The 15,177-nt window shown below is 45.7% G+C and overlaps 1 protein-coding gene across 1 annotated transcript in view; it reads right to left on the bottom strand.

Moving 5' to 3' along the window:
- The window catches only part of T265_13647 (hypothetical protein), a gene marked incomplete at both ends in the record, with an annotated part of 58,984 nt that overhangs the window by 38,839 nt on the left and 4,968 nt on the right, over positions 1–15,177 (bottom strand). The window contains 10 exons of the mRNA XM_009169868.1: positions 1,558–1,657; positions 2,740–3,009; positions 4,408–4,506; positions 7,330–7,505; positions 9,231–9,441; positions 10,472–10,556; positions 11,179–11,238; positions 11,330–11,605; positions 11,878–11,947; positions 12,051–12,139. Coding sequence (XP_009168132.1) covers positions 1,558–1,657; positions 2,740–3,009; positions 4,408–4,506; positions 7,330–7,505; positions 9,231–9,441; positions 10,472–10,556; positions 11,179–11,238; positions 11,330–11,605; positions 11,878–11,947; positions 12,051–12,139 — 1,436 coding nt within the window. The remainder of the gene's footprint in view (positions 1–1,557; positions 1,658–2,739; positions 3,010–4,407; positions 4,507–7,329; positions 7,506–9,230; positions 9,442–10,471; positions 10,557–11,178; positions 11,239–11,329; positions 11,606–11,877; positions 11,948–12,050; positions 12,140–15,177) is intronic.

Raw genomic sequence — 15,177 nt, forward strand, 5'->3', positions numbered from 1 at the left:
TCCCTTCCCCGTCCACCTTTATTCTTTTCTTTACAATAAGGCTTTCAAATAAGTCATGGTTGTACGGCAGAGAAGCATCGGTGTTGAACACTGATGTCATGCTGTCGATGATGATGATGATGATTCACCGATACCTTATCGAGTACAGGGATATCAGCTATATGAACATCCAAATCCGGAGAATTGATGAAAAGAACACTGCCCTACCAGTAGATTTGGTGCGGATACTGTAGGACCATTGATGATGATGATGATTCACCGATACCTTATCGAGTACACGGATATCAGCTATATGAACATCCAAATCCGGAGAATTGATGAAAAGAACACTGCCCTACCAGTAGATTTGGTGCGGATACTCGTAGGACCATAAACGATGATCGTTTCACACAACTTCTAAAAAAGTACCAATCTCCGACACGTATTGCCACATCATATCATCTAGCGTCCCGCAAAATGCAGTTAGCCGAACATTCAAGCCGATCACAAAGCGATTAGCTGTCATTAATGATCGTTTGTCCCAGACCAAAGTCCAGAGTTGAACGCTCGTTCGGTTCATACGGAGAGTGCGACGGTGAAAAAATTCCACTGACAACCGGAAAATGAGCCTCTTGTGTGTGCACCTAACCAGTTAACCAAACAAACGACTGCAATGGACTCGGTCCTCGAATGCGTACATCCAAAAACAAAAGCGACAATCCACTCAGGTCGGATCTCAAATGGTCCCACAACACTGATTTAAAACTCATGCCTTCAATGCAGTATTAACAACCTCGATGCGGCGATTAATCCCGAGAATATTCGACAAAATGAGAATGGGGAAAGTAGAGGGATACTGAAAAAAACGGATGTTGTCCAAACCTATTCGCAACACTGAGAGAGAGAACAGAATGTATGACCGAAAAAGGGGACTTAAAATAGAGTAGAAGCGGTGAAACAACCGCATCTACAAATAAAGTTTCTGTTTACGGAAACTGGGTCTCTCGTTGATGATATTCTTCAACTTAATGTGCTGAAATGAGACTTCATAGAGTTTTGGTAGGAAATTGAGGGAATCCACCAACCTGACGACCCCCCCCCCCAAAGGTCAGACCGGTCGTGGACTGTCAAAGAGTTTTTAGCAGCGTGTTTTTTAGCAGTGTGTTTTTCCTGGACAGTGTACCGTGATATCTTAAATAGTGAAACATGAGGCATGTTTCAACCATTACATCCGGTTGAAGAATATCATAGACGCAATGTTCGGCTGGGATTCCATTGAGTCTCTAGTTAAGACCACATTGGTTTGTACACTACCAGTTGCGTGTAAATATGTTCAAGTATGGCATAAAGTTGACGCAAATTCGTGAGCCCCAAGAAGGGCGAAACCGGCAGTGGACTGTCCAAGAGTTGTCAGCGAGCTTATGAGCAATGCGTTATGTCAAATAGAAGCAATCCATGAGAGAAACCTGGTAAGGCGAAATCAGAACTCTCAGAAACTGCAGATCAGAAAATATTGGCGGGGAACTGCCAAGTTGAAAATTAACCGATCGATTTCTCAACGGTGAACAAGGAACTCACTTCATTTCCATACCCGGAAGATGAAAAAGATGGCAAACTCCATCGTACTTCGAGGCTGTACGATACAGAATGTCCAGAGCACCACCCAAACGAAAATGTCCTAGAGTACGGATTGGGATGGAATAAACGAAGGATGAAGTAATCGGCTGACCACAAACTAGCGTGAACAATGTTTGTAGCCTATCGGCGTCGAAAAGCTGACTTAACAGTTCGGTAGAAAAGCTTGAGTAGCTTTAGCGAAGTCTGAACCTAAGTTGGCGTTACCGCGAGATTCGAATAAGTTGCTCGTTCTGACCAATTGAAAGATGCTTCAGAATTGTTGACTTAATTAAGATGTCGAGGTTTTCCTTTGTGCGTAACATGGGAAAAGCGATTGGGAACGCAGAGCGCCTACAGTGATTTTCACTCTGGCAATATATCGAAATATTTTAACTCGGGTGTGTGTTAATTAGTTGTCAATCGGGTGGCTGTTGATCCATTGGCCGAGCTTGGCGATTCGCATGTAAACGTGGACGTTTACCTGTTCAGACGTGGAGGCTCGACTATTGGAATATCGAGGGAAATGTGTTGCCAATGGCCTCTAATCAGAGTACCTGTAAGGCGATGGATTAACCCGAATAATCGCGTCAGCACGGGAGGCAGCTGAAAATACATTGAAACAATGGCACTTCGAGCGCATTCACCAGTTGTTGATCAGGAGGATTTTGATCTGCTCTGCTTGCCAGGCTCGATAAACAGATCAGCAGGGGGAGGACAGTTCAACCGTGAGCCTGGTGGCCTCAACTTCCGCAGACTCAACATCTAGTTTCAAGGATCACTACAAGTATGGTCACCGGAAGCACTGAAAGGACACCCAATCTGAAAGAGCTGACTTAATTTTGTGAAAATTGCTGAGTAGACCAACACGACGGCCGATCAGTTTTTCCGTTTGATTCCACTCGCACACAACGTTCACCTAAAGAACTGTGAGAATCTCTATGATGAATCTCTACTCCAATTCAATGGATATGTTGATGACGGCAGCAGATATCCCCCCCAAACCATAATGTATCAATATGACTATGGATTAATTCTTATAAAACCCCTGAGGACGCAGTGTCGACAGGGGCCAATAAACACAAAAGGTCGAGAGAGTCAAGAAAACGTCACGCAGAGTTGACAACCGACCGCCTATCAGCTTACCTGTCTCCCAACACACCGTCGATTGTGACCATTGCCAGGTGAAAAACTCGGTTGCATTGTACGGGTTGAGACTGGTAGCACAAAGCCAGTGCATCGACTCAGACACGATATAGAGACGACCATGTAGCAGATGACGCACTCGGTCCCACCAGGCTAGTCGAGGTACGGACATATCCCATGGACGGGGGAAAATATCCTCCAGACGTTGATTTAGCCAGGCCAAGGTTGGCTCCCAGTTAGATCCATAACACATGTGGATTGTTTTCAAGTCTACGTTCGGTCAAAATAAACGGGATCGTGAAGAGGTGGGTGCCAATGAATAATAGGATGAAATAAGTCATAAGCTAGGGACATAAAAGCAATCCATAAGCGCTGACATCCGTGTGCACCTGATTAACCCAGTGGGGATTGAAATGAAGCTCTACAAACACTACAAACGGTGCAGTTGAAGTGAACCAGATGCACTAGACCTCCGATGACACCGATCCAAGTGGCTTGTAGAGGGCCGCCGTGCCAAATTACGTTCAGCCATTGAGAAAGAATGACGATGCGTGTGGTCCCGGTTCACAGAAGATAAACTTCATGAGAGTTGTTTACGCCGACCAACACAGAGCAGCAATCAGGTGGCTCAATGGCTAGAGCGCGAATTTATTGACCGGAAGGTCCGTGGTTCGAACCCGACCTATGCCTCTCGACTTCCCCTGTCTAGGCTTGGGCAACCTGGCAGTATCCCAATCCTCGTGCTTCCTTCCGGTAGCATGGCACCTAGGCACCGAAATGGTGTTACAGCTGAGCGATTTTTTGTTCGCATCGTCATCTCCATTGGTGGCAATATCAGGGAAGAAAACTGGTGCGACCACATCAAATCATTGGAATAAAGTCTCAAAATGGAAAGAAAAATGGGACTAGCAAACCACAGCAACCCGAGGTGTCTACCCCTCCAATACACACACAATTTGGATAGAAATTGACAGCAGGAAGGCTACTGACGTCGGCCAGTCGACACTTCTTTCGGTGTCTCTAGCCAAGCACTGGGACGATTACATGGGCCTCATCCTGTAATGTGAACAGCACTAACAGTACCCAGAGTATTCATAACATCTTCCATTCCCTTCTATTCCGTCACATTTTGTCCATGTCTAGGTCTCCTTCCATGAAATACCCTCTTCTACACTGATCTAAATAAACGTTAAAGGTAATATAAAACTGACAAGTCTCCGATAGCATGACATCAGTGTTCAACACCGATGCATCACTGCCGTAATGGCTGTACGAGGGCTGGGATACTACCAGGGCACCCACACCTAGGCAGGAGGACGATTAGGGTCCTCAACCAAAGCCTTTGGCTCAAAAGCCTAACCGCAAAGCAGCGGTGTTTGGCAGGAAATGCAAATGCATTACCATTTCTACGGAACAAGTCGCCACATGTTCCAACCCCCAACCTGGAGGGCCAGGAGATTGTGTTCGTCAGACCTCTAACCATTGACCAACCTGGTATGGGAGACACTGTGAGTGTCACGGGGACATTCCCCAGCATAGCTCAAAGGATCGCTGATGTACGCAAACCGTCACACCACGGTCTCTTCGTCTCCGAGGTAAAGCAACGACGAAGGTTTTCGCGACGATAAGAGAAAAAAGTTTGACTGTGGATCGGATCGAAGAACCTACCTGCGGTAAAATCGTAATAGAACTTTAACGGCCAACAGCTTCGGGTCACGGTGTATTCAGGCCAAGGATTGCCGGGTATCACCTGAACGGTCCTTTGACCTGAAACAAGTAGTAAATGACGATGAGTAGGTTATCACTGGGTGAAACTGATGGAATCATCTCGCATTTTGATGGATTCGAGCAGAACAAAAAACGCGGCAGGATTATGATGTGTTTGAATTCAGTTACTTGCACACAAGTTTACCATGCGATCCGAAACCATATATTTAATCGCCAGGTTAATGACGCCTAAGTTACGGAGAGAAAAAGCAAACGTCGGTCACGAAAGCTACAATGTTGTTTTAAGAATAAACCTTATAGCATGGGCGTCAAAACGAACTAGTCATCGCACGCAGATAGGACGAGTTTGTTCAACAGGTTGGGAAACCGAGTAGTATTGCCAACGAGCAAAGACCACCAGGGGCCACATTAAGGATACCTCTAAGAACAAGTTAAACACTTATCGAGTCCGAAGTACTCGTGTTCCGTAACGTTGTCACGAAACTCCCATTTATTATCTACTGTACTGTTTCACTCTCGCTCCAGCAGTGTAACAAAAAGCGCACTAAGCCTGTCGCCTGATGTGCTGGTCTCTCGCAGGACAGTTCGTTTCTGCGGTCCCACACTAGGTAAGTCGTCATCAAACAAACGTAAGATGACATCGAGGATAAATCGCACTCCATGAAGCCTGGCAACTTAAAACAACAGCTGCTGAAATGCCTGTAGCCTTATCTGCTAGGGCTCAGTAAGTGCACTGCATTGAAAAGCGGCACTCCGTTTCGTTCGTCGCACTACGAACACAGCGTTCAAACACATTTACCAAGAAAATTCTGAAACGAAGCAAAGATCTAACCAGATTAGTAAGAAGGCAACATAATCATTAACCTACCATACGAAATATGCTTAGCAAAAGTATAACGCTTTATTACCAAAAACGGTGAGAAAAGGCATCAGTTCCGGTGAACTGGACACAAGATATTACTCCCGTATTCTTCCAACGATCATGATGATTGGCTTCACAAATACCTCAGCCTGTTTTCTGTTGCCCTTGAGATCGCACTTTGGTGCCTACTTTCGAATAAGGGTGGGATATTGCTCTGCACGCAACCAGTGACAAATCCCCATTAAACTTCAACGACGATGTCCCATACAAGAAATTCTACTCACAAACAGCATCCCCCAAGGTGATTCAATCCGTTCTGACCAAGAGGTTAGAGTAATTCATACTAGGATCCTTAACACAAGAAATAAACAGACAGAGATAAAATTTGGTGGAACGTTTGAACGATTCCCAATCCCTCCAGCTAGAGTATCAGCATGCATACTCTCTAATGAATACCGTTCAGCAATCCAACTACTTAACTCCGGTACCTGACAAATTCAAGAAATAAACAGACAGAGATAAAATTTGGAGGAACGTTTGAACGATTCCCAAACCCTCCAGCTAGAGTATCGGCATGCATACTCTCTAATGAATTCCGTTCATTAAGTGTCTGAAACAAACACTCATTACAGGCTTTATGACAGCACCGTTGCTCTTACACTAAGCAGCCATACCAATGATATACTTCAGAAGCTCCGACCGCGAGATGAAACGCCAGTGTTTCCAACCACTGCGAGTTGAAAACCTCGACTGAGAATCAGCTACGCTAGGTGCGACAAGATCACAAAGACTGGACGTCATATTTTTATATAAAAAGCAACAGAAGCACGCCTCACTGAATTAGCTGACCACCGCTTGGTAAGTAGACAGGCTTCATGATCAGTCAGGAGGGATCATATGTCATGTTGGCCGGACATAGCACCGAGCATCACGCGTGGTAGACTTCATCGTCTCATACAAATGAATTTAGGCAAATTCCAGTCTCAACCACGGGAGAGATTTAATAAGCAACAAGGATGAGAAAATGCAACTTTGGGTGAACTATTTCAAGCAAACATCCGTCAACTCAAACCCAACCTCAATATCGTATAACCGCAACTGCGGAGAGTTGAGCAAGCAGGAGATGACCGTGATTACCAAACAAATAATGAAAAAAATCCCCAAGCATTCCAGCTGACATCTACAAATCGTGTTCACCAGCACCACTCGAGATTCTGCCCAACTGCTCTTTGGAACCCAAAAAATAACGACAAATCAGTCAAAGTGACGTAGAATTGGTATGATCGACAGTTGGTCTGAAGCATTTGTATCCCTTTACTGCGGCATTACTCCGAAACAAGCACAAAAAATGTACAAGACCTCATCAAAGTAGTTTCCGTCTTCGAATAAGTAGTTTGAACCAGGTGTTTGCCCTAGGCATTAAGTTAGAAAAGAGACAAAATTTCAAAAAACCTGCCGCAGCATGGGAGATATTCTGAGCTGGTAATGCACCCACAAAACCCGTACATCCTGCTGAGGCACACTCACCGCTGAGTTCGATCTTGTGTGCGATCAATGACAATGCTGTTCACTGTCACCGGTGTTCTTTAAGTTTGCAACCGTGTGGTAGAGCTGCAAAACACTCGCTACTTGCTCATGGCGCGACACTTGTGGGACGAGAACTCAAGACGAGATTTCCCTCGTTCTGTGTGGACTTCTGTCCGTCTGACGTCGGTGAAGCGATAAAAGAAGTTGCACCAAATTCAAGTAACTCGACTAAACCATCAGACCCAAGGGACCACTTGTAAGTGCAGTGGCGCTTGCACACACAGAACACGCTCAACATGAAGATGAGATAAATGAACAGAAAACAAACGTTCGAAACAAACGGGACACACCATTTCCGGGCTACATGCGCCTCAACGTACGCAAAACTGTAGATTTTCCAATCACAGACAATCAGACAAAAAGACATAACTGGATTAGAAACCTCAGTAGTTCCCGAAAAGGGTAAAACTAACCTTGCCAATCGGCACATCGCTCAGCTCCGGCAAGTGGACCCCATAAGAACAAATCCGTCATCTCTAGCCACGGCTTCGGATAGTCTCGCAGTTGAAAACGCCAGCTGTCCACATTCAGACTTATCACGCGGCACCACAATGTACAGAAATCAGATGCCGATAGATTTGGCCATGGGCTAAAATAATAGAACGATAATATGGTCATAACAAACTGGGTAGACAACAACAAAAACAGGGTACCGTGGGAAGGTACCTTCGTGTTGCTTGAAGGAAGCACGATGGCCGGGATACCGCCAGGTCGCCCAAGCCTTGACATGGGAAGTCGAGAGGCAAGGGTCGAGTTAGAACCACGGACCTTCCGATCAGAAAATTCGCGCTCTAACCACTTGAGCCATCTCGCCCATATATGTATATGGTATATGCTGTGTATGCTCAATATTCCGCTCAGGGAATCCTGACCCAGTACATGCTCGGGCATCATTTCGTTGCTGCAGTCAGCTATCGCCGGATATTCGTGACGTTAGAAGCTAAATACCCCCAGATCGCACAGGGCCAAGTTTCGTAACCCAGAATTAAGACCATCTATTGAATCTAACTTGATCTTAAGATGGTTTCCGCATTCATTTGCTTACTGCAGCTGCTTAGCTTATCCGTACCCCCCACTCACTTTGCTGCAGAGGCCGTGCCGTCCGACACTTGTGTATTGGCACGTGTCTGTGTGTGAATGTGCGCAGCTGACCTACTTACCTATTTCCGTTTGCTGACCCTGCCTTGATTTCTTTTCTCAGGAGTTCCGTGTGTTCGCACGGCCAAGGAGTATCACGAAACTGTCCTCGGAAGGGATGACCACAACCCACACTACTGAGCCATCATTCTGATCGCCGTTGTTTGGTATGCAGACGTTGACACTGCGCTGTGCCGGTCAGTGACATACCTGTGCACTTGCTGATGCTACGAACGTGAACTATTGAGGTTTTTTCTGCACATTTGCTTACCCATATGTCAGTAGTACCGCATAATCACGAATCCAATTCTTTCTTCCTTTTGATAGTTGGGAGTGTCAAACCTACGCGTCAAAGTTCCCTATCGCGATACACGACCACTTGGCCTCATTAAAATATGGCACAAGTCCGCACATGTTGCAGACGTTTTGATAAGGCGTGCATTGACTTCATTTGTTACTGTGCCATCAGGGCTAATGCAGATGCCCACATGAGTACGACGATAGAACAAACTAAAGCTCCTCCCCTTGACGTTTCAAGCGGACAATATGGCACAAGTCCGCACATGTTGCAGACGCTTTGATAAGGCGTGCAGTAACTTCATTTGTCACTGTGCCATCAGGGCTAATGCAGACGCCCACATGCGTACGACGATAGAGCAAACTGAAGCTCCTCCTTTTGACGTTTCAAGCGGACACAGGAGTTGAAAAGTCTGTGCCTCGACCCTAGACCGATCAAGAGTGCATTATAGTGAGACAAGTCGACAAGTGATTTCATTCAACTTATCCTGAAAGTATGTGAAGGCAAATTCCCCAACACAGTTTCAAACTTGACCAAGTTCATCGTGACATATGTTGCCCCCCTCCATAAAAGAAGCCCGGTCATTACCCTTGTCGACCATAACCTAATGTGAGACTTCTCAAGAGGAAACTCCTTCTGACGGTAATCAATCCTAGGAAAGAGCCCGCTAAATAATCTCCCCCTTTGAATCTGGAGTATTAGTAATCATAGAGTTTCCTTTCGCCAATGACAGATTCTATCACGTCGAAGAACCCTCTAAAACTCCATACACATGTATTCTCACTCAGTGTCAAAACGGTAGCCAGCGCATTGAAGTGAACATAGCGGAGAACGATAAATCATGGTGCACTTAGAAAGCCTACCAGCATATACACTCACCTGCAGCTATCCAACTGACGAATTTTGTCCACGATTTGCTCCGGTGTGGTAAACGTATAGTCGGTGAGAAGTTTGAGGTGAAGGTTATTCAATGTCCAGGTGAACAGCTCGTTTGTGGAAGGAAATTCCTGTTTGAACTGAGTGTGACGAGTACGGTATTCGGTCAGACGCTGCTCCTCCAATCGAGCGAAACAAGCCATACGTTCAGCCTCTGAGAAAAGTGGATTCAAGGGAGTTTTTTTAGCCGATAGACGTAAAATAAGCAAAAGTACTCAAGACTCAAATAAGGAGTTGCATGTGCGGGCCCATGAGACGGGTGCGATATAAAGTGATGCAGGGACTAATTTTGGTAATCCCGGTCTCAACGTCATCTACCGAACTAGACTATGGGATAGAAACTGGATAACACTATGATCCGATTTGCTACTGACCGCTATTCATGAGTACGCCGTCCAGATGCTGACCACCACAAATGGCAGTCAGAGCCTAGATCCACACGAATACTAAGGGCTACGCTGACATCTGACTGCTCCATATCCTAATCGACGGCACTAATCTAGGCTTTCAATTGCCCTTCGAGGTGGAAGCGCCGCCATGGGTATAAAGAAGGGACCAGTATAAACTTGCAGGACCCACTAACGGGTCCATCGCCGCCGTAGTGATTACCTGGTATGTGTGGCGTTGAAGCAACGTTTAATAATCACGGAATTATTAATTTTGTGGAGCCATCGAGATGTAGCTCAGAAACCGGTGGTAGGAAACGGGTCACAACCTTAAGGATCGGAGTCAGTGCCTAACTGAATACAAGAACTTCCGTGTGCAAGTTCGCCTTATTTCTCCGTCACACAATCTGAGTCTGTGAAAGACGCACTAGATGATGATTAGATGAATCTCGTTTACTTTATTCGTCGCATGCAATGGTAGAACCCAAATACCGAAATGATGAGTGTTCATTCTCGTCATCACCAATGCGGAAGGTTATTCGGTAAATTGGAGGCTCGGGTACGTATTCAGGCTGTTGATCATGTGAATGTTGCTTTGTTGGTTGTCACACCTATCGAGGAGACATCGCCCATGCGTGGTTTGGGCGCGCCGATGATATCTTCTTCACTAGTGAAGAGTTTGCAAGCTAATTACCAAGCTCGGCAAACAGACGAACAAGTAAGAGGATCATTCAATACAGCGGATCAAGTACACGATTCTCCACTCACCATCAACACAAAAAAGAATGAATGACTCACCAGTAAGCCGTAGTCCCGACTGTTGAAGCTGATCATGTAAGGCTGTCACGTTTTGTTCATATTTCACTTGCTCCGCCATGAGGACCTGAAGCATACCAAAATGAAAGCAAAACAAGAGCTGAATCAAAACCAAAGGCTTGGTGACCATAATACACTTATGTTTCTTTAAAGGATTAAGGCTTGAGAATTATTAAAAACAGATTAGGATCACCTGGAATATCGTGCTGCTATGCGACCTCACGCAATACTGACTCAAGAATGAGCATAGTTTGTCCCAAGTGTTTCCTCCCCCAGAGGGGAGCTATATTGTAGCAGCGTGAGATGGCTTTTCCCCGGATAAAACCTACAAAGAAAACCTCCCCCGTTGTTCAAAAGTGTTCGATATGTTCGGTACCTGAAGCATTGCCGATTCACGTAGTGAGATAGCCAGTGACATTCTCAACGAGGGACTCGGTAGCCAAATGAAATTACAGTCCAACATGTGTGCTTTGGTTACACACAAGTGGGGAAATAAGTAAGCTCAAATTACTTGAATGAACGGATTCACAGAAAGTACCCTCCCCCCAAACGGTGAGAGCCATGCGAATATTCGGCTGAGATCTACGGTCTATTGAGTGGAATGTGCGGAATCTCTCATAGCAGTTTATAGTAAGCACCCGGATGGCAATATATCCATTAAACCTCTCTAAAAAAACGCCACCACTCACCATGTAATTGTCATTCAGGCGGCTTTCAAACGGATCGTCCTCGACCTCCACCACGAGCCGCTAGAGCAAATAGGGAAAAATATTTACTACTGGTAAAGACAAAAGTAGCTAGAGAGCGGCACGACAAATATAGCCGGATACTATCCGATACCTGAAATTGGAAGATGTAATCGGATCGGAGAGGCACCGAAGTGTGGTTCCGTCGACCAACACCCGAACTAGGTTGGCATAGGGAGGAAGGTACAGCGGGTGTTGGAAGAGTCCGAGTGCAGGAATGATAGATGTTGGAAACGACCGACTCGGAAGTGGGCAGGCGGTAGCTGACGTCAGATTTATCGCTCAATCCAGGAGAGCAAACCGTGGAGTCCTCGCGCAGCAAGGAAGAAGACGAGTTCAGTTGACGTAAGAATCTCACGAGGGATGTAGCCTAGAATGCAATACACCAAAGTATGAGTGGATAGAAGGGATATAACAGCACGATAAGTCAAGACGAGTGATTGTATCAGATGCCCACAATGAGGCTCCAGAGTGGAAACCGTTCAACCAAGAACGGATTGTGTGACAAGACCAACACTTTCCCCGATGCAAAGCAGACGTGAAAAACAGCTGCACTGAAAACAGCCTGTGTTGGAGCGATCAATGAACGAGAGGTCAGTACAAGCACATCTCAACATAGTCGTGAAACAAAACTGTGCTCACCTGAAGATAAGCCTCCCGAAATTTGTAACGGTAAGGAAATGTGATCAAGCAAACGTCAGCACGTGTCTCCCTGCAAAAAAATCAATAGCCCCAGACGAATTGCAATAAAACATGGGAAAACAAAATGTGTTAGAGTGAAAAGATCAAGCACGAACTAGAAAATGTCAACTTACCAGGCCCAATTGGACTTAGCGTACCATGCTTGTTTCGCAAAATCCGTCCGATATTGAGCTGTTGGAGCGCGTTGACGCATGTTAAAGTTCTGTGAAAAGAAGATAATTGCAAGTCAAGAGACCACTTTCGAAGAAACGTGAATAGCGAACGGAGTTTCTGTAGCCTAGAACGGTTTGGGCTGGAGAGCCTAAGAGATAAGAAAGTCTATAAAAAAGTTGGTAGGACAACTACATTTGTTTGTCACATTTCACATGTACCATCAGCTCTATCCTATTTTGTCCGGAACGTCCAACCCGATCAACTACCTGATGACGTCAAGACAGTCGAACGCTGCACAATTTTGAGTTATGAAACTTTGTGTGTGCGCAAGCACATAGCTATAAGCTGCCACAATAGGATAAAAAACATCAAATGCATGCAAATCATAGTATCGAAAACAGCGCGGCAAATTTGGGTAGATGAGTTACAACACACTGGACAAGGACGTCACCTCGACTACACATCTGCGAAGCCCGCGTGGACTGTGTTATCCCATTCAGGACGTTTAAATGAGATGAAAAGGTAGAGACAGACCTACAGTGTTTGGGTCTGGTCGTGGTGAAGATGACGGTAGTATCGGCCAAAGCAGATGCAGTTCAGATGTGATCGCAAAGATTACCGCTGAAGATAACGCCCAACTAACCTAGTACGGATCAAAGTGAGCTCCTGGAATCGTGAGGCTGGGAGTTCAAAAAGCAGGCACGATGATCGATTCGGCAAGAGCGCCCCCGATGAATTGAAAAGGCGGTGGTAAAGGATGAAAAGGACTTTGAAAATTAGTATTCCCAGCACCAAATCCCTAGGGAATGATGAATGTGGATTTCCGGTTATTGCCTTCACCCATCCTCGTGAAATTCAGCGTCAAGATACTTCGTGGAAGACTATATTGGAGTCAGATAATTGTGTGATATCCACAAAGGGAAAGTTACCCACAGCTGAAAAACTATGCACATTCACAATAAGGATAATTTCGAGGAGAGTCCACTTCCTTGAGAGGTCCACACCAGCGTCACTGTTGGCCACGAATCCACATGTGATTCTTCCGAACAGAGGTTACGTATCCTCAAGAGATCTCTCCTAGGGGAAGGCGCATCGTATCAAGCCAGATCCAGGTAACACAGAGAGTGAGTCGTGAGCCTATAACCGAAAGGTCAGTGGTTCAGGTGCAAGCGTCACGTCAAATTGGTCGTCCCAGTCCTGTGGTCTCTTATGGGACAGACTATTTTTGGAATTTTCGGATTCCTGATGGGCCTATCGCTGAATTCCTCAGAAATGGGAACGCCTCGTCAAGTCGGAAAAGGGATTTCATACACAATCCCATATGATCCAACCCCCTCCCCCCACAAAAAATAGCAGGGTGGGAAGTGGAGGGTATTTCTTACCTAATATCCCACAGTTCCTCATTCCGACTAGCGAACGTATGGGAGAATAGGTTCCTGATGCAAACACACTAAAATAATATTCTGTTCCGACAGTAAACTATGAAGATGAATAACCAGTTAAACAGCAATCACGCTTCAAACCGATCCATTGCATCTCCAGTCTGTGTGATACGACAGTTATACAAAGCCCCTGTGTACGCTACTGATCAGTAGCTGGAGCGAAATACGCTATCCCCGTTTCTGCATGCGCGTATGTTGACAAGAGTTTCCGTTATGATATTCCGTCCCTGAAGTCTGTTTTAACTTGTCTCTTCCGAGCAACAGCACACATAGTGTTGCCCGAGGTAATGTCCGCCTGAGTTTTGGAGGCCTCATTATTCGGATATCCGCAATGCACCAAAACCAGCCGAATTGCAACCATCCCTTGACAACCGCACAGAGAGAGAGGGAAAAATCTGTTTTCTACAGTTTTAGTTTAGTTTAGATAAGTTCAGTTCAATTGGGCGAGATGGCCCGTCCGGTTATTGCCTTCACCCATCCTCGTGAAATTCAGCGTCAAGATACTTCGTGGAAGACTATATTGGAGTCAGATAATTGTGTGATATCCACAAAGGGAAAGTTACCCACAGCTGAAAAACTATGCACATTCACAATAAAGATAATTTCGAGGAGAGTCCACTTCCTTGAGAGGTCCACACCAGCGTCACTGTTGGCCACGAATCCACATGTGATTCTTCCGAACAGAGGTTACGTATCCTCAAGAGATCTCTCCTAGGGGAAGGCGCATCGTATCAAGCCAGATCCAGGTAACACAGAGAGTGAGTCGTGAGCCTATAACCGAAAGGTCAGTGGTTCAGGTGCAAGCGTCACGTCAAATTGGTCGTCCCAGTCCTGTGGTCTCTTACGGGACAGACTATTTTTGGAATTTTCGGATTCCTGATGGGCCTATCGCTGAATTCCTCAGAAATGGGAACGCCTCGTCAAGTCGGAAAAGGGATTTCATACACAATCCCATATGATCCAACCCCCTCCCCCCACAAAAAATAGCAGGGTGGGAAGTGGAGGGTATTTCTTACCTAATATCCCACAGTTCCTCATTCCGACTAGCGAACGTATGGGAGAATAGGTTCCTGATGCAAACACACTAAAATAATATTCTGTTCCGACAGTAAACTATGAAGATGAATAACCAGTTAAACAGCAATCACGCTTCAAACCGATCCACTGCATCTCCAGTCTGTGTGATACGACAGTTATACAAAGCCCTTGTGTACGCTACTGATCAGTAGCTGGAGCGAAATACGCTATCCCCGTTTCTGCATGCATGCATGTTGACAAGAGTTTCCGTTATGATATTCCGTCCCTGAAGTCTGTTTTAACTTGTCTCTTCCGAGCAACAGCACACATAGTGTTGCCCGAGGTAATGTCCGCCTGAGTTTTGGAGGCCTCATTATTCGGATATCCGCAATGCACCAAAACCAGCCGAATTGCAACCATCCCTTGACAACCGCACAGAGAGAGAGGGAAAAATCTGTTTTCTACAGTTTTAGTTTAGTTTAGATAAGTTCAGTTCAATTGGGCGAGATGGCCCGAATGGTTAGAGAGCGAATTTACTGACCGGAAGGTCTGTGGTTCGAACCCGACTTCTGCCTCTCGAGTTCCCCTGTCTAGGCTTGAGCAACATGGCTGTATCGCAGCCCTCGTG

This window comes from Opisthorchis viverrini, assembly GCF_000715545.1.
Source record: "Opisthorchis viverrini unplaced genomic scaffold opera_v5_89, whole genome shotgun sequence".
In the NCBI taxonomy this organism is placed as follows: domain Eukaryota; kingdom Metazoa; phylum Platyhelminthes; class Trematoda; order Opisthorchiida; family Opisthorchiidae; genus Opisthorchis; species Opisthorchis viverrini.